The sequence below is a fragment of the Eleutherodactylus coqui genome, chromosome 4 (genome assembly GCF_035609145.1).
Source record: "Eleutherodactylus coqui strain aEleCoq1 chromosome 4, aEleCoq1.hap1, whole genome shotgun sequence".
Classification (NCBI taxonomy): Eukaryota; Metazoa; Chordata; class Amphibia; order Anura; family Eleutherodactylidae; genus Eleutherodactylus; species Eleutherodactylus coqui.
The window spans coordinates 211,819,673-211,844,894 of NC_089840.1; the positions used below are offsets into that span (position 1 = coordinate 211,819,673).

Below are 25,222 nucleotides of genomic sequence, written 5' to 3' on the forward strand. Positions count from 1 at the left end.
AAAGTGATTCTTCCTGCACACAAATGGAAACTAATTGCAATTTCCGCTTGCAGAGGAAAAACGCAGCATGCTCTATTTTTGAGCAGATTCCGTGCGGACGGCTTCCATTGAAGTCAATGCGGACAGGTCGTGAATTCTGCTTCATCGCCTAACAACTGCATGGGGGGGGGGGGGGGGGGGGAGGGGGAGAGAGAGGGAATCTGTACTGCGCTTCTCGGACAGCGAGCGGCCGGGTCCATCTGCAGTACAAATAGAGACAAGAAAGATAGCAGAGTCAGGGTCTGCACGTACCTGTGTGCAGGCGGCCTTAGTTGTAACTAATGAACTGTGTTTTTACAGGTCATTGGTTAGACTGGGACTAGTTTTCAAAATTTACCAACAATATGGCGCGGATGGCTGAACATCCCTGACAATTTCTGCTATGTCTGCCGCCAGTTCACAACAAAGACACAGCGGAGGAAAACATCATCCTTGGAAAGGGGGCCTATCACAAGTATTTGGGAATACTCACCTCACATAGTGCCTTAAAGGAAAGAGTAGAACGCCATTCGCCATGCCAATAGTACGGCGAGAACAAAGAGACCGCCATACTGACTGATATTTCAGAAAGATACAATTCTGTATGCAGATATACCCGCTGCAATAAAACCCGTGCCTCATGGCGCCAGGAGAACGTCCAGATCCAAGCGTCATTTTCCACCAAAAACAGTTGAATAGTAATATTACGGCACGTCCAAACGGTTATCATCTTAAATAAAGCAAATGGTTCTTAACTCCAAAATGAGACGTGCTACTAGTACTCAAGCTTACTGGTGGAATCAGCAGGTTTACCTTCCAGAAAAATATCAATCTCTTTCTGCTATGAGAATTTAAAAAAAAAATGTGTTGCACCGTGTATCATCCATCCTAAATGCATGAGCGATATGTATGCAAAAACTGGGCGAACAAATCTAAGAACTGGATGATAAATCGGCACATGTAAGCAGGTAGTCTATGAACGGACTGCCTGTTTGCTACAAATGGAGGCAGGCTGGAATGATTCCCGGGCCGCTCCGCTTCCATTCTCTAGCAATGATCGTTCCCGTGTAAAAGTACAGGAACGATTATCGGTGGGAAGAGCTGTCAAGCATCTACGTGAGACAGGTTGTCCTTAGTAAAAGGGCCTAGGAATGGTCACTGATAATGGGGCTTAATGTGCTACAAGCCGCAGGACATTACATGTACTCAACTGTTCCAGCCTCATATTAAATATAAAGGCCCAGCAGGGTAATTCTTACTATATATAAAGGGCACTGAAATATTTCAATGTGTGTAATAATTGTGATTTCTAGTATTTTGTCTCATTTGTGCCTGACTTATGCATGTTATGAGGTCTGTGACTGTATCTCGACTTTTTTGTGCCAGTTTTGAAAAGTGTTGGTTTTGTAAAAATTTTTCTCCATTCGGACTACTTAATATATACAGACTTGAAACACTGCTGTATTTGTATATGTTGAGAATAAAGATGGTTTGCTTCATGTGTTGTATTGTTAAGGCTTCTTTAAAAGACTTTGTCCCACTTCTAGCCGTTTTGCTGCAGCCAGCTCCATACATTGCACAGTGGCCTGGGTTGGTACTGCAGCTAAAAAGGTAGAAGTGGGATAATCCCTCTAAAAGATGACTAGGACTGCAGCAATAGAAAACCCAGTCTAGTAGATTTATTGTACTCTGTATGTTGTCTTTGGTGTATAACAGTCACCACCTACTGCAAAGTAGAAGCACAGCACTCAATAATACAGGCTCTAGGGCTACTTCATCATCATGTGTCAACGTTCTTCATTGATGAACTGAAATGTTCCATATTAACAGTTGGCGGTACTAATACTCCATGGCTGGATGAGCCATTTGCTCTGACTGCATCCGGTTGAACGTTTCGGATTCTTCTACTTTGACTGGAACGGTGAGGTTAGGAGAAAGTTAAATAAACAAAAGCCTTTTATTTATCGCAGATTTTGTTTTCTGTGTCACATTTGTATATACAAAGGAGCAGAAAATCACAGTCCTCAAGTATCTGCAAGTCCTTCAAGATGTTCATTTTCAATTCTCATTCTTCTAGTCACCGACAAGAGTTCAAAGCTTTCACTAGTGATGAAAAGTCCAGCTCGTCTGATGGTACCTTGCCAAGCTGTGCCTCAATCATCTCCCGCAAGTCTTCACTCATCACATATGTTCCACCCTTACTCTGCAACATAAACCCACAGAAAATAGGATAAGATATCACCTTTTCTCCCTTCATTAACATGAAAAAAGGTATTTCTTCGTGGTTATTGGACAGCTCATTCAGACAAGTGTGCATCACTCTAGGAGCCCAACAAGCAGGCGGAGGTGAGTTCAATTAAGGTCACCCACCACTACCTCCATGGGGGAGATTCATTTGCATCCGAGAAGTGGAGGACGACTGATATGTAAACACACTTTTACAGGCTACTGGAAATAACTGGTCAGGACATGTATATGATTACACCGTAAGCAGTGTCCCCTTACCATAAGAGATGAGCAGAAAGATGATCCGGCTGAAAATACCGCAAGAAATAGCGCTGCAAGCTGAGCTTTTTTTCCTGTCAAAAAGCCCAACAGCTTGGCGGAAAGTGAGCGGACCCCATTATAATCAATGGTGTCTGTCTGGAGACGTTTGGCCATGGGGATTCCCCTTTCCTGAAACCCAAATGGAGCAGGAAAGCGGAATCCCCAGTGCAAGTGTGAAAGCAGCTTTATTCTTCTCCCTAACTTATGTTCCATCTACATGAAACCCATCAGGGTTAGACTGCCTCCAGCCCTTTACATTATTGTGCAGCTAGTTTTGGACAGTTGCTCTTCAGCATCTGATATAAACCTTACCACTTCACTTGCTCATCATATGCAATTCATAAGCAGTTTTCAATCAGAATTTTTGCCTTATCTACGCTATGCATGGGAGTCTGTCTAAGGCTGGGTTCACACAGGGCGGATTTGCCGCGGAATCTTGCCACGGCAAATCCGCATGCGGCCGCTAATCCCAGGATTCTCAGAAATCTCGTCCACAGGGGACGGCAAATCCGCTGCGGCTAAGCTGGCCGACCGCAGCATGTTCATTTTTTTTTGTCCGCTGCAACCGCGCTCTCCTCTATGGAAGCGCTGGCCGCAGTGGAAGAGCAAGCGGCCAGGCCGCTTCAAAGCTGCTGCGGGTTTTGAAGCAGTGGTTCTTCCGGCGGAAATCTCGGGGTTTTCACTGCGGCCAAACCGCGGGATTTCTGTCGGGAATCTGCTCAATGAGAACCCAGCCTAAGGGTACGGTCACACAGCAGATTGTGGTGCTGTTTTTGCCACGGATCCACAGCAGATTTTACCCTTTCAGTTGAAGGATTGAATTCTGCTGCATATATTCCCGCAGAATATATGGGATAAAACTTGCACTTTGTGAAGGAAAATACCTTTATCTTGGGAACAGTTTCAGGAACTTGTGGATTAAAGTTCATTTTATTCATAGAGTAATCCCCAAATAATTCCACTGCAGACCTGCAATAGATGAATACATTGTAGTGAAAACACTTGTAATACTTGATAGATTTTAAAAGAGAGATAAAATACGATGTGACAACATCTGCATGGAGTCGGTTTAGTCTTCCTGCGGCTCTCCCCATGGGAGATGTACAGGATAACTGGTTTCCTATGGAGTGACACGGACATGGGGAAATGAGTTCTAGCTGTGGTTGGGGCAATGTGTACAGTGTGGAATCTGCACCCCACAGTAAGGGGCTTTTCCTTATTACCTCCTATACTACGGTAAGTATGTAACTGGTGCTATAGTACCCGCACTACTGCTAGACCTACAATTTGCAGTTCTTCACTGATTACAATTTTTCTCCATTTGGAAGAATAATCAGTCGTTACAACTATATAAAGAACATTTCCATTACATCCCAAAATCCTGAAGACCTGCAGCCCGGAGGTTCCCGTGAGACCGGGGGCCATTTCCTTTTCATTCTTTTTAAGTTAACTTGTCTTTCTCGGAGACCCCTGATGGGACTAAAGATACAGGCGGTGGGGTTAAGGACCCCATATGAGACTGCGGTTTCTTGTTATATCATAAGCACATTCATTAAGGCAGACAGAATTGGAAAATAGAGCAAAAATAAAGACAGAACAATCTCTGCCCACCAGCACTATAAATAAATGTAGTTTATCTCCTCCAATCGCATCATTTTGGGTTACTTGTTTTTCTACAACGATATCAGTGGAAGTATCTCTAAAGCTCCATTCACACTTGTGTTAGTAGCTTACATCGTGGTTTCTGCTTTTCAGTTTAGATGGTAAGAATAGTACAACATTATATAATATTGTCAAAAATGAGAGAATCCCAGAAAGGCCCCATTAAAGTCAGTGGGGTCCCTCCTGAAACGGATTGGGTCTGTTGGACAATATATTCATCACATCGGAAGCCATGACGTTCGTGTGACTATTTATGGGCTGCCTGCTATAATGTAACGCTATGCCTGACCATTCATCTCTGCCTGGGTTGGAGTATTTTGCCTACTACCAGTGACATGCATGCGGCTTCATAGTACACAGTGTGAAGACTTCCTGTTGGGGGGGATCTGTACCGCATGTCAATTCAGCTGCAGGTTTAGTGCAAATTTGTTCCACACCATGTAGATGATATTCCTTAAATCTAATCCGAGTGTAGTGTGGGGTAGGGTCTTTAAAAGGTGACTGATGCTGACAGACAATAACTAATTTACTGATTTTTTATAAAAAAGCAAATTGTACCAGATCAATGGAATGGTCGTACCTTCGGCTTAATGAAGCTCTAAGCGCTGATGAGCCTTCTGAGGGGGCCCCGGCACAAAGGTGAGCAGCGAAAACCCGGACTACAGGGTGATAATGTCTCTGGAAGAATATAAAACACATAGCAGTACAATATACACAGTACGTCCAGCACAGCTATACATAGCAATGAGTAGTAAGGTGACAACGGTGGTTTCCAAGTATAGCATAGAAGGCTAAGCTGCAGGAATCCTCTAATAACTCCCCATTAAATACAACATTTAGCAATGAAGTGGAAACATGGACTCCATGAGGTACTTCGGGCAACAGGCTTGTCTAATCGGTTTGGATCAATTTGGCCCAGTTTGCTTGTAACAGCATACAGGTTACTGCAGAGAGTCTCCAACAATCTATTGGGGAGCTGCAAGTTATGCAATTCTCCAACACCCCAATAGTGAAGCTTGCCCGCTGCAGTAGAGGGGGCAGATTGGAGCTACCGATTCACACAGACAAGCTTTTATGAAGCCTAACTAAGATGTTGTGTCTTCTAATCGGCATTGGCCCTGGATCACTGCACGCCTCATTCTCACATTGTAAAGTCTCTTATCTGGAAGCTTTATCAAATATATATTTGCAGTTCCATATAAAACTGGAGGCCGAGAGATAAAAAATGACTTCTTCATGATGATTTTGGATATCTTCACCGATTCCTCACAGGGTCACAGCTTTCACACAACACTGACAGCGCCACATAGCATTCTCATCTATCAGTACCCAAGTCTTAATAAATCAGGTCTTCATCAGTTATCCCCAAGAATCTCACAACGGAGGCTTCAGTATGGAATCTGCCCGCTGGTGGTGGGAAGTAGTCAGTGCTCAATTACAGATATAGGGGAACATTTATGAACACCGATGCATGGCGCTCCTTGTTGTGTCAGGTCTTGTTGTGTTTTATGTCAATTTTCTGAGTAAGAGAGTGGTGGAAAGTTTCCAAAAGATAGTCAAGATTGTTGCAACTCTGAAGCCCCGTGTGCTTCTACTGACAAGCATGAGTAATTATTATCTCTTTATGCTAAATATTATACAGCCAACGTCTAATGTCTGGAATTTTCTAGCATAACAAATTTAATGGGAATGTGTCATAGGAAAATCACCTATAATATAAATATATATATAAATCACATTTTTGGGATAAACATTTTTTTAAGAGTTTTTGGCAATTTTTTTTTTGCATTTTCAATCACAATCACAATCTGTTTTTAAAAAAAAAACAAACCCTAAAATCGTGCCTTCTTCATGTTAACCACAGAGCCTAATACTAGTCTGACACTTTCTGATCTGTGGAGAAAACTTTTCTGCACATCACAGGCAGGATTACACCGACAGGTGACACCTATATGTAGATAATGGAGGGATTCACCATTCACAATAGGTGATCAGCTGTGACTATCGACTCCCCTCTATACAAAATGACCTCTGTACAGGTCACAGAGCACATCTAGAGGAGTCTCCCATACAAGTCAATGGGTCCCCTCCTGTCCATTCTGTGAATGGCCCATGAGGCTGCTGAAAAGCATCCATCCAATTGTAAATGTAAATGCTGTTAAATGCAGCTCTTGATGGCCGCCCCCATAGTCATGTACAGACAACAGAATAGGAACATTCTACAATCAAAAAATAAAAAGCACATTAGAAAAATTGAAAATGTTTCACTATCCGGTATCTTGGTGATCTAGTCCCTATAATAGCAAATCGATATTCAGAATGGAGGTTGCTGGTAAGTTACCTGTAAGGTGTGCAGCTCCCACAAGGCGCTATTCTGTGCATTACAATATTCCGGCTCGTCCAGCTCTGGTAGATAGAGGCCGCTGCCCTGAGATTCATTGTCCAGCAGAATGTCACTCTTTGGGAATGTCTAAAACAACAGAAACAGTGTGAGAACAAGCAGGCAGAACGATCACTGGAGCAGAAATACTTACAGCCGTGGCCAAAAGTTTTGAAACAGACACAAATTTTGGTTTTCACAAAGTTTGCGGCTTCAGCTTTTATAGTGGCAATTTGCATTAACTCTAGATTGTCATGGAGAGATCACATGAATTGTAATAAATTGCAAAGTGACTCCTTGCCATGAAAAGTAACTAAGGCCTCCTGCCCACAGGTAGATAATTGCTGCGGAACCCGTGACGGGCGTCCCCACCACGGATCCGCAGCAAATAGTGCCCATAGCATGCTGTGGGAAATTGATTCTTCCTGCACACTTACAGAAACCAATTGTGGTTTCCGCAAAGGAAAAATCGCAGCATGCTACATTTTTCCACGGATTTTGTGCGGACAGCTTCCTTGGAAGACGACTGATCCGCGGGCATTCCGCAATGACATTGCAGAAAGGTGGCAGACTCCGCATCATCGCTAGGCAATGAAGTGGGAAAAGCAGTAGTTTAAAAAAAAATCTGTACTGCGTATGCCTGACAGCAAGCTGTGCGGACCATCCACAGTACAGATGAAAGCTGGAAGTACCAGGTACGCGCGGACACTGCAGCTTCCAGGGCCGGATTAAGCATGCAGAACCCGGCTCTGCCGTGTGCAGGCGGCCTTTTTCATAAAAGCCCCATTTCCACTGAATTTCAGCCCTGCCGCAAAATGACCTGCTAACATAATTTCAGTGATCCTTGAGAAAGTGCAAAGAGGACATGACAGCTGATATGACTTTGTCATGCTGACTGAATTAAAAAAAGCAGGCCTGGTGTCAAGAAGGGCAGCAAAGAAACAACTTCTATCCAAAGAAAACATCAAGGACAGACTGACATTCTGCAGATAGTACAGGGATTGGACTGCACAGCACTGGGGTAGTGATTTACTCTAATGAAGCCCCCCTGAAGACTGTTTGGACATATGGAAGAATGAATGTTTGGAGAATAAAAGGCAAGTGCTACCACTAGTCCTGTGCCATGCCAACAGCAAGGGAGTCAGCTCACAGCCTAGGAAAATCCTCAAAAAGTGGTTAGACTAGCTAAAACACAGATATTGTGATAAACTCCAAGCACTCATGAGGCACGAATGGGTTGCCATCAGTCAGGATTTAACCTACAATTTGATATCCAGTAGTAAATTGCAGAAGTCTTGAAAATAAGAGTCAACACTGTAAATATTGAGTATTTGCCCAAACTTGATGTATTTGTCAATAAAAACAATCCCAGAACATGGCCATATACTTACTGATTAAGGAGGGCAGATGGCTGCATCCCCTCAACATGCAGGTAGCAGACTACCAAATGAGGGAGCCAAGTATATGGCCATGTTCTGTAATTGTTTTTATACTTCCCCATTCTGTGACTTACTTATACTAGTGTAGGGACTCACTATAAGCAAGGAACCTTGACGCGGATAGTAAGCTGATGTATCTTGGCCAATATCCAACTAATACCTTGCATTTATTATCTATCATTTACATGCAGTGTGGCTTTGACTCCAGGGGGAGCCCAGGGTGGCAGTACCAATGTGGTTCACTTTTTGAGGTGCAGGGCAACCTGCCAAAACTATTATGACGTCATTAATAGGTTGCTGGTCTGCATGGTGAACTACATGTATCAGAAGGTCTGCCACTTTGTATCCACTCTGTGTGGGAATATACACCAAGCAGCTACCCCCCTCTATATTAAGAGGCTGTGTGAGTGGCTGTCTCATCGGTGTCCCTCACAGGTGTAATTAGCTCCCTCATTTGGTAGTCTACTACCTGAATGATGAGACGATGCAGCCATCTGCCCTCCTTAGTCAGTAAGTATATGGCCATGTTCTGTGATTGTTTTTATGCTTCCCCTTCTGTGACCTATTTGTCAATGAAAGTTTAAAACCTTATAAAATAATTATAATTGTACTTCGGTAACCATAGAAACATCTGACTTAAAAGATCTAAAGAAACTGAAGAAGCAAACTTTGTAAAACTAAACTTTGGATCAGTCTCGAAACTTTTAGCCACGACTGTAGATGTAATATTTTATGCAGCACATCAATCAATAAGAAGCTAGCTTGTATCACAGACGTCTTCCTCTCTCTGCAGGTTGGTTCAGTTACCGCTCTGTATCGGGTACTTCTGCAGGTCACTAGAATGCCACTACAGTTGTCTCCTCTGTAATTTGGAGACATACACTCCCCTCCTTCCATACCCCTGTAATTAAGTAACCACAAGGCAGCACAACATGGTAGCGGTTCAGAAATTTTTTTCAAGATAGTTAGGGCTAAATACGAAAAAAAAAAAGTAATTCTGCAATGTGTTTTCTTGTCAGGCGGGTGACACTATTTGTGGGTCATTATTTTACTATTTTTAAAAGCATTCATAGTATAGAATTTTTTTTTTTCTTGCACCTCCACATTCAGAAAGTTTATTATTTTTCCTATGAACATAGTTTCATGAAGACTTTTTTCTGTGAAGCAAGTTCTATTTTTCTTCAATTACCCCATTCCGGGGTGACATAAGTCACTGATTAGCTTTTACTCAACTCTTTTTACGGCATTCACCAATGTACAATAATGTTGATGAGAGCAAAATTGGTGAAGACCTGAAAGTTGAGCTTTGGTTGCTATGGACAACACGCTAAGTTTTGCTAAATCTCCCCTGTGTATTTTGGTCAGCGCTTTCCCAACAGAAGGTCAATCAGATAATGCCGCTGGGCCGTGTTATGCCGTCAGCTTTTAATGGGCTGTGATGGAGTCTTATGGAATACTTGGGTAGTATTTTCATCTCTGTGAATTAATATGGAAACAAGGAAGCAGAAGGACTGTTTATAGTGTCACACGAGGGACGTCCAGCGGTCACATCCCCGGGGATTATGGGAAAAGTATCTGAATTTGCATTTGTAGTACATATTCATCTGCAAGATGCATTAGGAAGAACACTTGTTTTGTATCCCCCCAACCGATGGGAATATTTATGAGTGCCTGTTATGACTTCAGAGAGTGCGCACATTAAAGCAAATTTAGCATTTTTCATCCCTTATTTAGCATTTTCCCTGGAGACAAACTGTTTAATTTTTTTCTAATGTTACTTCTTACAAAACAGCTCATTTCCAGCACTGAAGCACGTTGTGCCCTACTTGTGGCAGGCGCTCTAACTCTGTAAAAACAACACTTTTGACTGTTGTAAATTAGGATTTCTAGATAAATCTAGGATCTATTAGTCTGAATCTCCCAATGAACTGGTTCTTCGTTCAGTCATTAAAGGGGCTGTCTTACTAGGGGTTTTACATGTCTTGCAGAGGGTCCATTTGTGACTCAGTCCTGAAGTGTAATGTAAGTTATGGCCTACAGGATAGGATTGGTGCGGGTCTCTCCTAAGAGTGGGAGGTCATGTGTTGTCCTGAAAATAAGACCCTGTCTTATTTAAAAATTTGCCCCAAAAGAGGCATAGGTCTTATTACACTTACCTAGCAGGCTTGTCCGGGTCCCTCATGCTGCTTCCTGCAGCTTTGACGTGCTTCCCGCAGTCCTTGTCCGCTCACATAACATCACTTCCTTGTTACAGTATTCATAAATCCCTCCTCCAGGAAGCGATGGCTGTGATTCGTTCTTTGACCACTGCTCAGCCAATCAATGCAGCGCTAGATGAACCAATGCGATGGCTGTGATTGGTTTATCAAGTGCTGCATTGATTGGTTTTTCGACCGCTGTTCAGCCAATCAATAGCCATCGTGTTGTAGAGGCAAGATTTATGAATTGGCTGTGTCCCGGCCAATCACAGCCATCGCATTGGTTTATCCAGCGCTGCATTGATTGGCTGAGCAGCGGCCGAAGAACTAATCACAGCCATCGCTTCTTAGAAGGGGGACTTACGAATCCCAAAACCAGGAAGTGATGTTGTACGAGCAGCTGAGGGCTGCGGGAACCGCATCGTACCTCTAGAGAGCAGCAGAAGGGACCTGGACTAAGACTGCCAGGTAACGTAGTCTTTTTTTTAATGTAGTGCAACTAGGGCTTATTTTGGGGTAGGGCTTATATTTCAAGCGGCCCTGAAAATTGGACTAGGGCTTATTTTGGGGGAGCCGGGGTAGCACCCCCACAGTGAGGAGAACACCGAATGGAGCACTGGTTGTGCAAGCACACTGACAACTCTATTCACTTTTAATGGGATGGCAGAGATAGCTGAGCAGCAAGCACTCTGGTATTTCTGTCCGCACCACTGAAATCAATCTAGCAACAAACCGCGTATTCTCAGACAGTGCTCCATTTATTTAGACATCACAGCGGGGCAGAAGCGACTCAAGGAGTGACAGGCAAAGGGTAACGTGGGACCCCCGTTCTTGAGATGGTGGGGATCTCAATGGTTAGACCCCCACATGTGAATAGGGAAGAACATGTAAACTTAGTACAACCCCTTTAGACGTCATCTTCAAAGGCCACCAGAAATGATTAATTTGCTCAGTGGAACCAGTGGAGCACACCAGAGCCTCTTTTTACCACCCATGTCAGTAAGTTGTAATGTTTATCCAGTTGCCCCTTTATACTCATCATTTACAAAACTTACCCAGATTATAATGCGACAGTGAACTGAAGGGATGATATTACTTAAAAGAATGCAATAATCCAGCTACCACTAATAAAAGTAAGTGAACACTGACTGTCGGGTATTGCAGGGGTCACGCGTAGGACTGTCCAACCTGCTGTAACCCTATGGCTGATGGAGTCTGCTCCCACAAATCATTCTAGAAGCCTCTATCTCATCGCCTACAATGTGTGCACTGTGTCCAGATTCACTTACTTGCAGGAGTCCTCTGTTAGTGGACAGGATGCCGATGCAAGAATTGGGTAGAACATGTAGCGCCACAATAGAAAGTCTCTTTATAAAAGCCAGCGCCCTCTGTGGAGACACTTGCTTCCTGCGCTTGGTGAGCATCAGTTCCAGACACTGAAGAGCAATTGCCGTATCATCATTTGTGGACCCTGGAAACAGAGAAGGCATTCCATCAGTCTCTACTATAGTCCTACAAAGTAATGACATTTCACGAGATCACAGACCTTCCCAGCGTTCTCTTGTGTAATCCCACAACGGATGCCAGGAGGCCGAATGCCAGTGTGTCACTAGCATTCTGTACATGTCCTTCCTACCTGAAATTCCTTTAATGCCTTAAGGACTCTATCACACGAGCGTTTAACGTGTATTACACACGTGGGTTTTGCACTGGTAACTCGCTTTACATTACTTTCAACGGTGCCATCCGCACGCAAAAAAAGAACACGACATGCAATAACTTTGCACATATTACCTGTGCACACATGCCATAAGTGTATCGGGATTTGTCAGTATGCAATGCATTACACACTGCTGCACGCTTCCCGCGTGGGAAAGCCACCTGCAGCGCGCATGAGGAACCACCAATGTGAGACCCCTACGGATGCAGCCCTTTTTTTTTAATCCACTTTCATTTTTTTTCCTCCCCACTTTCAAAAAATCATAACTCTTATATATTCATTGACATGGTTGTCTAGGGGCTTGTTTTTGTCGGAAGGAGTTGTATTTTTAACGGTATTATGTAATGTACCATATAATGTACTGAAAAACTTTTACAAATTCCTAAGTAGAGTGAAACTGATAAAAAAAAAAACTATTCTGCCATCTTTGGGGACTTGTTTGTATGGTGTACATATTGCAGCAAAACTGGTCATTTTATTCTGTCAGAAATCATAGAATTGTTTAGAAAAAAAAGACGGCTGAGGCGCGACCTAATAACTATGTATAAATATATCAAGGGACAATACAGAGATCTCTCCCATCATCTATTTATACCCAGGACTGTGACTGTAACAAGGGGGCCGCCCTCTACAGCTAGAGGAAAGAAGGTTTCTACACCGACATAGAAGAGGGTTCTTTACTGTAAGAGCAGTGAGACTATGGAACTCTCTGCCTGAGGATGTGGTGATGGTGAAATCACTAATAGAGTATAAGAGGGGCCTGGACGTCTTACTTGAAGAATACTATATTACAGGTTATAGTCACTTATTACTTCAGAAGGGTCGGTGATCCAAGGATTATTTTTTTCCCTTAAATGAGAAAAACTTGCTTCTACCCTATTGAGAATATTTGCCTTCCTCTGGATAAACCTTGAGGGAATAATAGGCTGAACTGGATGGATGGATGGATGCCTTTTTTACGCCTAAAACACTATGTTACTAACCAAAGAGAAAGTTTATTGGTTTGAAAATAAAAAGGTAATAACCTGAGAAACCCTTTTGATAATTTGGCCACTTTCCTTAAGGTTGCTACACATACAAGTTTTATATGCTTTCCTATGTCTTTTCCATAGTCCGGATGAATATCTGCTAATCTGGCACTGTATGGCTATGGTTGTCACAACCCGGGTATAATGTTCTGGCCATCCGTTGCTGGGGCATACAAACCTGTAATTATGTGATCGCTTCCACAATGGCGCACAATGTAGCTAGTGACGGCCTGACTCCATGTCTTCAGCACTAGCACTGACCCACAAAGCATGTACACCTAGCATGAGAAACCCAATTTTATCTAGTTGCCATGGAAACTGGTTATTTTCCAGCCTTTCCATAAGTAAATATTAATGTAAGCTGTAGAGAGCGGTGCTGGCATTGTGCACACAGCACGGCGCCCGTCACTGTAATGTACTGGAACAGCTGTAGAGGTGGCACGCCGTCAATTCATGAGAACTTGAATTTAGAACGGTTCCTCACAGACTGGGCGATACCAGATGTCAATCTTGTGTGGTCTTTCCAGATTCTGCCCGTGTCGGCGGTGTAACCGCACATATGGGTCCACTCAGAGAACAATTTCAATATAATTTCTGTTAAAAATCAGGATCTTAGTGTGAAGATTAACAAAACCAAATTACAACGCAACGTGATGTATACAACAAGCCTGCGGTTCTACATAACTCCGTGTCTAACAGGAAAACCAACTGTGTATTCTTATCAGAAACCTCAGTAGTGGGAGCCGTCGACGAGAACAGGCGGAGATGTGCGAAGAGTCCATGACTTGCGCAACTACAACACGGAGCCCATTCAAGGGCCACTCCGCTGATTTTTATTTATTTTCTTTTATTTATTTTTTATTTTTTATATGTGAACTAGTGTTACATTGGTTAGTTATTCCTTTCTATAGGAAATTTCCAGCCTTCCTCCTTAGCTGCTCATGTGACATTAATTCCGACCAGCTCAGATTTACTTGCATTTGTATGTTTGATTTTTAGTCATATTCTCAGCCTCTGTGCTGTTGTTACATGGATCTAATACAGAAACTGCCTAGAGGGAGACTTGGATATTCCTGTCACAGCTCCTGTCATACAGTTATAATAGAGGAGATCACAACTCATCTATATACTTATGGTCTGTAGTTTATTTAGGCAAATATACACTGGTGGAAACTGAAAGTGTTACACCCAGACAGTGAGTTACAGAAAATTTATGAAACTTGGACCAAAGTCTCTCCATATGAAGGCTATTGAATAATTAAACATTGGATGAACATTATTAGTGTACATATCATGGAGCCCTTTGTTATGCAAAATGCTACACTGTATTGGTTTATAAGTCGTAAAGTGTGTTATGCAAAAAAGTCCATTTTTGTCCACAGACCATCGGAGACCAAGTATACTAAATCATAGAGTTTGAATTCCGTACACACATGTCTGACTTTGAGAGAATGGTAGAAAGAAAAATCGCCCCAGCGCTCGCTGTCTGACTTTGAGAGAGGTTGGATAAATGTTCGAACTGGGGACATCATATCATGAAATCGCCTGAAGTACTGGCCATAGTTCAATGTCTAAATAGAGAGTGGTTACTCAGTGGACACAGGAAGGCTCCAGGTCCACAAAGGCAGCCAACGCCATGTGAAAACCATCAAATGTTGCAGATGGCAGTTGTTGATAGACGGGCGACTGCAACACACATCCGGGCAGTGGTTGGAGTCAGAGTCAACCCACGAACAATTGTTAGACCGATTGTTTGAATCTGGGCTTCATTCTCAGACCCCCATGCATTGGGTTACGTTTACCTGGTTTCAGTTCCAGCAACGACTAACTTGGTGTACTGCTCATGAATGGAGAACAATTGTGTTTAGTGAGAAGTTCCAATTCTGTCTAGGGCAAAGTGATAATCGACAAGGAATCTGCCAGCATTTGGGAGAATAGATCCACCCTGCTGTGATTTCAGAGCGTCGCACAGGTCCAACTCCTTAAATCATGGTTATAGGAAGGGATACATTATGACAGCAGGACTGAGTCAATGGTTGTTGAAGGTACATTGACTGCCTGCCATATGTGGACAAAATGGTACACCCTGTTGTCATACCCTTTATGACCACCATCCAAAAAGGTGTCACAACCATGGACTGACCAGCGGAGACCCAAAAAACAAGCCATCACTCAGCCCAATTGACAAAAAATAAGTTACAGATTATGATGATGGAAAACAATCTTGGTTTCAAAAATCCACTGTCTGACGTCTTCCAACATTCTGATTGAAGGCTGTACAGCTCTGATGTCGGAAGACGTCCGGCAGGGTATATTTTTAGAGTATACTGCTGGCTGCTCTGTTATCGGGGGCCTCTCCGGTATGTCACATACTGCAGTACTGTCTCTAGCCAGCAGATTGCGTCAATGTAAAATGGCAGAAAGAGAAAGCCCACTAGGAAACACTGAATCCGAAGTTGGATTGCAAAGGGTTAATCGATGTACGGAGGAGCAATGTAAATAGACTGTATGCCGCTGGATGGAACATTTTTTAAAATTGGTTTAAAGGGGCGACATCAAAGATGACAGCAAAACCCTTGTAGCTGAGGAAAAGCAAAAACTGATATTCTGGCTACAAAGTATAGCAGTCAGATCACACGGAATAAAGGAAACATTAAGCAGAGAAATCTCAGACAAGTTTCATAATGTTACTTCTTCAGAGTCTCCGGCATGAATGTAAACACAGTACATTCTGTTCTGGGTGAAGGAGACGGGCGGCCGCCTCGCACATAGCATTATACAAGCTCTGCGGACCGGACTGGTGAAGGACAGGACAGCTCAGAAGACGTCTCGCGTCCCTTATGTTATCACTATGCCAGAGCCCCATGACACACAGTTCTCTCAGGACAGGATTCGCAGCATTAGATGTACAGCCTGCAGGCACAGAAGACGGTATGGAGAGGATATAACCAGGACTTGTGGGATCTTACTGAAGGGAAAGGTCATGAGAAATGGCTTTGCAATATTACTTTGGCGTCCAAGAGATCTTGAGTTGAAGGAACCAGGCTGAGCAAATGGGAAATCCCAGATAACCATGCCAAGACGCTGTGCGCACGGACTTTTAGGGTAGAGATCTAGAAAGCGGTCAATCCTGTTTACGGAGACGCACAGGGATGGACTAGGTAAGCATCATGGTGTAACATGAAACACAGACAGTGTAAAAGGGCGTCTATCAACGGGACAGACCCCTTTAACTTAGGGTATTAGTGAGTCTCAGTTTGATGCAAGGGAAGCCCATTACATCCTATGAGGGCATTTCTGCATAGATCAACAGAACTGGTGAACCACGTGCAGTCTAACTATAGGGTGCCCTAGCTTTAAAGCGACACTCCGGTTTCGGACAAAATTCTGTCCTGGGACCAAAGAAATCGGGAGGATGTATTACCTTCAGTTGTTCTCTGCTGTTCCTCTGATCCGTCGGTTTTTGGCTCCTGTTTTACACTATCCAAGATGGTCGCTACAATCTTCAGACTACCTAATCCCCACAGTGCATTAATAGTGTTAGACTACTAATGCACTATAACACAGCATGCATTAAGTAGATAGAAAATCCTGCAGACAGCGTATATGTCCACAAACAGGGCCCACAGCGGGTAGATTGGAGGGGCGACAAAGAAGAACAAGTGCATGTAATGTATCGCCCATGACCCTCTTGTCCCAGGACAGAATTCTGTACTGAAACCGAAGGGTCACTTTCAAGCATAACTAAAATGACTTCTCAAAAATAAGCTACCGTGTGTATGAGGAATAACACTATCTGGCTATTATATGACTTGTATGCTGTAGTTTTACAACGGTTTTCTCCTCTGTAGGCTCTGTATCCAATTTCAATTTCTTCATGAACAGTTGAGTGTAGAATAGCTTCTATGGTGTCTTCCTTACACCACAAAACAGAAAAGGGGAGATCATGCGCTGTGATTTCTTTCTATCCAACTTTCAGAAACAGCAGCATCATGTAGGACATTATGCAGCAGTACTGAGCAGTGTAGATGTGAATCTAGTACTGCAGTGAGATAAAACACTTACTAGAAGCTGCATCTAGGTCTCCATGTGAGTCTCTTTGCCTGTCTCCCCTCAAGTAGTTCCTACCAGCCTTCTTCCAGTGTATCCCACAGATGCTCTATCAGATTGAGATCTAGGAAATTTGGAGGCCAAGTCATCGTCTGGAACTTTGTCCTCAAAGCATGCCTGAACAATCTTTGCAGTGATGCGATGATACGGCCCCACAGAGTCCTGATCTCATCATCATTGATTCTGTCTGGGATTACATGAAGAGACCGAAGTCTACATCCACAGAAGATCTGTGCTTCGTTCTCCAAGACGTATCAAAAAACGCCCTTCCGTGTTCCTTCAAAAACTGTGTGCAAGTGTACTTAGAAGAACTGATGATGTTTTGAAGAAAAAGAGCTGTCACGCCAAAAATATTGATTTGATTTAGATTTCTCTTCTGCTCATTAACTTCGCACTCTGTTACTTGGCAAACATAACCCATCACTTCTAGCACTTCTATTCTTGAAAACTTCCTTACTCTGCAGCACTTTTCCCCCACCTGCCTACATTCTATCTTTGCGCTGTGTGTATGATAAGATTTGATTTTGGTTAGATAGAGCCATTACTACAATCAGGAAGAGATTTAGCTTTCCTAAGATAAGTAAAGTTGGCGTTTACTTCATATGGTTTGTCTTGCTTTCACCAAGATCACATTATCAGTAACACAGGCCGAACTGGATGGATTTGTTTTGTTTCAACCTTACAAGCTATGAAAGTAACTACCATGTTTCCCTGAAAAGAAGACCTACCCCACCTCCAACAAGCGATTGCTCCGATTGGTTCTTGAGCTCTGCAGCTCGGCCAATCACTGTGGCCCTCGTTAAACTAATCACAGGCATTGCATTGAATCCTAGGTAAGTATGATAAGAGAACCCCCCAAAAATAAGACCCTGTGCCTCTTTTGGGACAAAAATTTATTTAAAACTTGGTCTTATTTTCGGGTAAAGACAGTATATAACACACACTTTGAGGGGCGTGTGATACGACGTGCGTCTTGGGATCGATTACAATTCTAGGACTCGTTCTGATGCCCGTTCTGCGTTTTATTTCCTCCCACCACGCGGATGTGATTAAAAGACTCCATCACATCCAATAACTGGGCAGGACAGTTCAGCTGACAATCCATGCGAGTTGTATACAGGCAGCGGGGCGACATGCGATTTATAACACAGCTCTCCTAATAATATTTCTATGTATATTTATACACCAGCCCGATGTCAGATACACTTTAGGTTTTCTAGACTTTCTTCTATCGCTTCTGCCAAGAATCATTCTTCACGGACTACATGGCACATATACAACTCTTTATCCTATGTGTTACACCCCTGTCTGGTGCCTCTTCCGATGACTTCATGTTCCTTATATAGAGATTTACAATAACTGGCTTAACTGGGCCAGCATTAATACAAAGGCAATCCTCTATAGAACTGAAATACAAGGAAGGAGCACAAACTTACACTTTCCCTTCTCATTATCCCATTAGTAGAGATAATCTAAAATACATTAAGCCGCTCCCAAGGACAAGTAAGGGACAGAGAAGCACAAAACAACATAAAAAACCACATTACCTGCACTTAGGCCATATAGTGTTTTGTAAAGGTGAGCGTAGAAATTTAAGGGGTCAATATTGAGAACATCGCCTGTTAAAAAAAAAAGAAGAATTATATCACCACATCAGATTACTTGGGCTACCTCAAGGTAAAGAGCGATGCTGTCAGAATGCTCGCAAACCAGTATAAAACCAAGTCAACAACCTGGGGACAAGTAGCTGAGCATGGACCATCGATGAAACGACGATTGCCAACACGCTAGGAGTTGTAGTGAAAAAAGGGCAGGAGAGCCACAGGTTAAAGACAATGGTTTTATTATATCTTGTGGCCCTGCTACAAGTGAGACCTCAAGTTCTCAGATTGCAAGACATAAGATGAAGAATTTGAGTAGAAGTCCCTCCCCCCCCCTTCCACCTCACCCTACATCCCCAATACTGGTAATAACCCTCCATCCTTTGTACTTCTACACACACAACATCCTATCTTCTGGAATAACACGTTTGCATACGACTTCTCTTGAGTTTCTAAACCGTCCACCAAACGGCTGCTGGATACATACAGAATTATAAGACATCTCACCTTGGCCGGAAAGTATATTGAACGCTGTCTGCACGCAGTGGAGACTCTCTCTGTAGTTGAGATCCTGCAGAAAGACCACAAACAGTTCCTTATAGCAAGTTCTGAGACAAAGTATTGACATTTCCATTACGAAGAGATCAGAGTCTCATCTAGTCCATGCTGTACTCAGCATATCGTCTTGATTTGTCCCCTGTCCTTACAAGACATTCTAAGGACTTATGAAACACACAGGCTTGTACTGGAAGAAGAGAACAGCGGTTTATCATTTCCTGGTTCCACTATTAAAACAGTTACATTTTATCTTCTATGTCATCAAGCTATTTACTACACAGAGTTGACCTCCACTTTATATTCATTGGTAGAAACACCAGAGCAGACTAACAGCAAGAAAAACATTCTCCATGGGCCACCGCACAAGAGACTATCATACAAACTGCAAACGCCAGTTTTATGCACAAAGTACTGTCACTTATTATGAGGCACATAAGACGGCATTGTTCCACCCGTGGGAAGACTGTCCGTGCCATAGGAGGATCCCAAACGTTATTATAAACCTCAATGTAATTCACATAGTCAATGTTACAGTAACTAATAAAAATATGCGCGACAACAGAATTCAACCATCATTTAGGAGAGACTATAAAAGAAGTGCAGACATCATCTAGCTCTACTCGTTCCCGCGAGTGATTAATTCTATCAGCAGTCTCCATCTCCGCCAGGACCAGGAATCAACCGAGTATCCATAAACATAAAGAATGTCTCCTCCCTATTAATATCTTGCTTAATAAATAACCTCAATTCGGCAATAAAACACAATACAGGGAAACTCAATTACCGAGAGAAGCTGTAAATCTAAACGGGAGGAATTAACTTGAGTTACCAGAGCTCTACATGGTGAATGACGAGCCACCAGGAAGCATACTGACTTTCAGGGAAAGGACAAGGCTAACTCCCCGCTGCTCGTTGATGAGGGACCATATAGGACTAATCCCATCTGTACTGTAAAATATACTGGAAGGGGGCAATGACGATATAATAGACGTGTCAGTCACCCGAATGGGAGAACGGCTACAACAGCGGACGCAGCTCATTAGTCAATGTGGTCGGCCTTCTAGAAAAGCAGATGATCGTCATTTGTAATCCTGTGTGTAGGAAGACCAAGAGGACCTGCACTGTGGCCCCGAGTCGCTACTCCAATGGTGAGATTCACCTGCTGACTATGAAAGACGCTGCATCAAGAATAAGGCCTCATGTCCACGGGCAGGTTGGATTCCGCCCCTTTCCCCGGCCGGTGACCATGCATACCTGTGTCTACAGATGGCGGATTCTGCAATTCCAATCTGCTTGTGGACATTGGGTCTAAGGGTGTTAAGACAAAAACCACCTCTAGGAAAAATTTCACTTTTTACAGCATTTTTCAGCACAAAAAAAAGAACTTCGTGGTCAGATATTTGCTCCAAGTCAATAGAAAATTATGGCCCGCTCTACAAACAGCGCATTTTGTGTGTGGAGGTCATGCGGTTTTAAAGAAAACCTGTTAAGTGTTTCTTTAGTACAAAACCCTGCAAGATGCTGTAAGCCAGTCATTCCCAACCGGGGTGCAGCGGTACCCTAGTGAGACGTGTAACCCACCAAGGGTGCCGGAGGTAATTCTGCATAATGGCTGACACCGCTAATTACTTGCCATATTAATGGCTGGTAAAAAATAAATGGGCAGTCTGTAAACCTCGGATGGGGCTGCATCTCTACAAGCCTACTGACTAGTTCCAACTCACTCATTACAAATGCTCTTGAAGCGTGCCAACGCGATCAGCTGACCCTGCTTCATCTAATTTATTTTAGAGGACTTGAACTATCGTTTGATTGTTCATACAATATAATGCAATACTATAGTAAAGCTGTGAAATGTCTGCGAGACAGGAGAGGAATCATGGAAACCTGCAGTCCTTTCTGTTAATAGTCCCACTCGCAGCGAGGCCTTACAATATGCTCACAATGGGTCATCAATAGTGGATTGGTGGGTCAGCTGATCTGAACCCACAATGGGGTCGGAGCTGAAAGGGTTATAGAAGTTATAGCTTTACTTGATTTGAGTTGATTCAGGCATACGGATTGTAGAAAGACTTTCTTCTCTATTCATCCTATTTCTCTCTACTCGCTCCCATTAACACCATTGGTGAAGCAGACAACTAGTAACTAATATGATGCGCAGAAATCACTAATTGGGAAATGTCCTACAAAAGAAGATGGCAAAAACTACATAGCAACCAACAAACTATCCAACTAGAACGTCAACCTTATGAAGCATGTTAGCACTGACATGAGCAAGGAGAGCAGTACCATATGTTATGTGAGGGTAGTCACGGATAGTGCTGAGGTACAAGGAGGCATACTTACACCAGATTCAATGAGCTTATTTAGCACCACCAGGAGATCATCGAAAAATTCCAGATTTATTAGATGAGCATATCTGTAAGAACCATTAAACGTGTTAAAGGTTTCACATAACATGATGCACGCAAGTTAGTAATCATCCAGTACAGAGGAATCATCCACACTACACAACCATAGAGAGACAAGGTCAGCGGGGAATTCTCATAACAAGGGTAGAATGACTCAGACTGTGGATTTAGCGCAGCATTTTGTAGGTCCTTTTACCTTGCTTCTAGGTCCAGGTATCATTTCAAATGTGTATTACTTACAGGAGAACGAAACATTTAGGAAACTTCTGACACGTCATAGTGAAATGTCAGAAGCTTTAAAATCAGTGAGAGTCCGGGTGCCAGACTCTCACTGATTTGGAATTGGGACAGAATGGTAATATTCTAAGAACTGCTTCTATGTAAAACCTCATTCTGCTAGTACATGCGGATGGAGGTACATTAGTGTCTCAAAAAGTAGTAAAACAAGCGATAAAGCATACAGAACAAGGTAAGCAGCATCTATCATGTGACAGTTCGGGACCCACTGAAATAATGAGAGAACACATTATATCTGCATACATCCCACTGACCGCTCCTCGGAATAAAGATCACTTACTTTGCCAGACCTTCCAAGACGGCAGGAAGGAGGACGGATTTCTGCGCTCTTTTCAGTATTCTGAAGTAGGTTAAGAAAACAATGTTCAATGTTTCTGTATGCTGTGGGAAAACCAAGGAAAAAAGACTATTATTTTACGGAGTAACAATCTGCTTGTAGCCCTCAAATTAACTGTATCATCGCCAGAAGCTACCACAGTCAGTCCTGTGCAACTCTGCTTCTTTTTCACCCCTTTCAAGAGGTACATGTCTGATTTGTGTTGCCAGACTGGAACCGCTGCACTCGGCCTCTCCAGATAGAAGAGCCAGACATCTCACCAGCTTCAGCTTCTTCTCTTTGCTCTCTGATGCTTCGGCCTCCAGCAGCTCTCTCTCCAGCTTCTCCTCCGCTTTCTTCCACTAGGAGTAGAATGATGAAAAAAGAATGAATATCGGGAGAAGGTTTAAGACAAATAGTACCTCCTCAAGTGCACGGTATAATATATACCCACCATAAACTTGTTTTCTTAAAACTATAGAAATTGATTAAAAGGCTGTATCTCAACCGGAGAAACAAAATGACAAGACCTGATCGGACTCCTTTTGTGGACAGGAAAGTGTTAAAAAGGATCGGGCTACAAAGAAAAACTACAGTAAAAGAAAAAAGTGACAGCTATCCCAGTCTGTGTGCAATCCTTATGGGAACATTGTAAATGTTTTGTGCTCCCATTAGTTGCTACATTGTAGCACCGAGTGGTTGTTTTCATGAGTGTTTTTCCCCCCAGGCCATAAAATGTGTTAAGCATTGGTTAATGACACTCTCTACATAGGTGTCCGTAGGTAAGTGCACACAGCAGTTTCACTTAGGGTGGAGAAAGTATACCAAAATGGGAGTTGAAAATCATGGGGGCCTAAAAAAAAAACCAAAAAAAACCCCCAGTTCTAAAGTTGTAGAAACAGTCTTGCAGAGAACACACTGGTCAATATGTTTTAGTTCCCTTTAACAGTCCTTAAAGGGTTTTCCCACTACCTAAAATTGCTTCACAACCACTCTGTACTTCTTGATTGCTGCTGACCAGGACATGTGACTGCTGCAGCCAATCACTGCTAATAGGTCACTACTGTGGCCAGTGATTGGCTGCAGCAATCAGAGGTATTGGTCAGCAGCAACCAGGGAGTACAGAGCGACTAAGGAGCAAATTTTGGGTAGTGGTTAAATCCTTTAAAGGGGTATTACGGTAACATTAAGGGGTCAACTAGCTGTGGAGACAGGATAACTAGTTGATTGGTGGGGCCAAACACGAGGACCTCCCAAGTTCCCCAAGAGACTGGCAAAATCAATGGAGCAGCAGTATGCATGCTGAGCCACAGCTCCATTCTTTTCAATATGAGTGCGGGAGATTGCTTAATGCTTAACCCTTTAACGACACAGGACGTAAAGTTACGTTCTGTCTTTTCTGGGTTTGTATGGAGGGGGATTGGGAGCTGATCCCGCTCCATACCATGCGGATGCCGGCTGTTTCTCACTGCTGACACCTGCTGGCAAAAGCTGCCATCAGTGAAAACACAGATTGTGGCTGCTCCTGAAAATGATGTTGGCAGTTCTGACAGCGGCATTTAAATCCCCCCAATCCGCCGCTTTGCAGCAGGCGATATGTTTTTAGAGTTGGCGCCATGTACTATAACCGGCCTTCTATCTCTCGCCACAAGATGTCACCTTTCTTTGCATCCTTGACAGGTTCTTCCTCTTATCCTTGTAAGTCATCATCTTTTGCTTAGGAGCAATGTCTTCTACATCTTTTTTCACTTCGACTTCTTTAATTCTCAGATGAAGCAAGACGTTGAGCACCTGGAGTGAGAAAGAGAATAATGTATGACCGGACGCAGAACACACAATAGAAAGCACATGATGAACTACGCAGGTCTGGCGTCCGTACACGCTCCCAGCCAGAAGATCTGTCTGGCCAAAGTCTCAACAACCAAACATGACTGCGAGAAGCAACACCGCTGCTCCCAGCAACCGAGAGCCCATGAAGTGCAACTGCCGGCGGCACTATAGGGCTCACCAAGACAAGCACATGAAGACTTTTTAGACGTGTAATATGCAATACACAGCAAACACGCATGTAACGTGTATACATACTGCATATTTTAGGTACCAGACTATGATAATGGCGTGTAATACGCACCAAAATAGGATATGCTGCGTTTATTTTTCACACACGTCGGAATGGACCCATGCAAATCAATGGGCTTTTAGCACTGAACATGACGCGTGTCACACGCAGGCTAAATACGCATATATGACCGGGCCCTCACAGCAACCTCACTATACAGTTGCTTTCGTACACTCCTGAATGCTGCACCTGCCACATTAAGCAGTGATACAGCCATTTAGGAATCTAGGAGAGAGGGCTGACAAGCCATGTGAGTGCTGTAATTGTCATATAGTCCCCCCAACCCTCCCAAAAGCCAGGATATAGCTAAACTCTGTTCTTAAAGGGGCTGTCCAGAATTATGCTCCTTCCTGGAGGAGCCTGGCAGAATAGATTCCAAGCACCCATCTGCTGCCCAGTGAATATTGTGCATGGGTCCTATTCTAATTAATGGAAGTCTCTGCAGCTGTATTGCCCAGTGTGCAGTAGTGTCACGCCATGCCGGAGGTCAGACCAGATGTGAGTATGGCTCCACCACCCCTTTAACAATATTACATAAGACAACTCATGGGCCGATAATGGCGATTCGGTGATATTAGGGGGAAATGTCTAATTCTAAAGCATGAATTTTACATCTACATCATGTCTGGAAAGTGTCATCTGAGGGGTGTGGTGACATGAAGTGAGCTCCTGCCATCGGTTACCTCTGGGCGCACACAGTAATTTTTACTCTTCACCAATCCAGAGATTATCTTCACAGCTGCCAGAGACGCATGGCCCAATTTATCCTGCCGGAAAAGTTTCTTTACAGCTTCTGAACAGGTATCAGCAATCTGGGG

The 25,222-nt window shown here is 43.3% G+C and overlaps 1 protein-coding gene across 1 annotated transcript in view; it reads right to left on the reverse strand.

Annotated features, from left to right (window-relative positions):
• Nucleotides 1–1,675: 1,675 nt before the first annotated feature.
• The window catches only part of NOC3L (NOC3 like DNA replication regulator), a 43,823-nt gene continuing 20,276 nt past the window's right edge, over nucleotides 1,676–25,222 (reverse strand). Inside the window, exons 10-21 of the mRNA XM_066600704.1 lie at nucleotides 25,088–25,216; nucleotides 23,945–24,076; nucleotides 22,567–22,647; nucleotides 22,250–22,350; nucleotides 21,608–21,680; nucleotides 19,211–19,274; nucleotides 18,650–18,721; nucleotides 11,534–11,715; nucleotides 6,569–6,697; nucleotides 4,808–4,905; nucleotides 3,450–3,534; nucleotides 1,676–2,221 (exon numbers count right to left, since the gene is read on the reverse strand). Coding sequence (XP_066456801.1) covers nucleotides 2,096–2,221; nucleotides 3,450–3,534; nucleotides 4,808–4,905; nucleotides 6,569–6,697; nucleotides 11,534–11,715; nucleotides 18,650–18,721; nucleotides 19,211–19,274; nucleotides 21,608–21,680; nucleotides 22,250–22,350; nucleotides 22,567–22,647; nucleotides 23,945–24,076; nucleotides 25,088–25,216 — 1,272 coding nt within the window. The 3' untranslated portion in view covers nucleotides 1,676–2,095. The remainder of the gene's footprint in view (nucleotides 2,222–3,449; nucleotides 3,535–4,807; nucleotides 4,906–6,568; nucleotides 6,698–11,533; nucleotides 11,716–18,649; nucleotides 18,722–19,210; nucleotides 19,275–21,607; nucleotides 21,681–22,249; nucleotides 22,351–22,566; nucleotides 22,648–23,944; nucleotides 24,077–25,087; nucleotides 25,217–25,222) is intronic.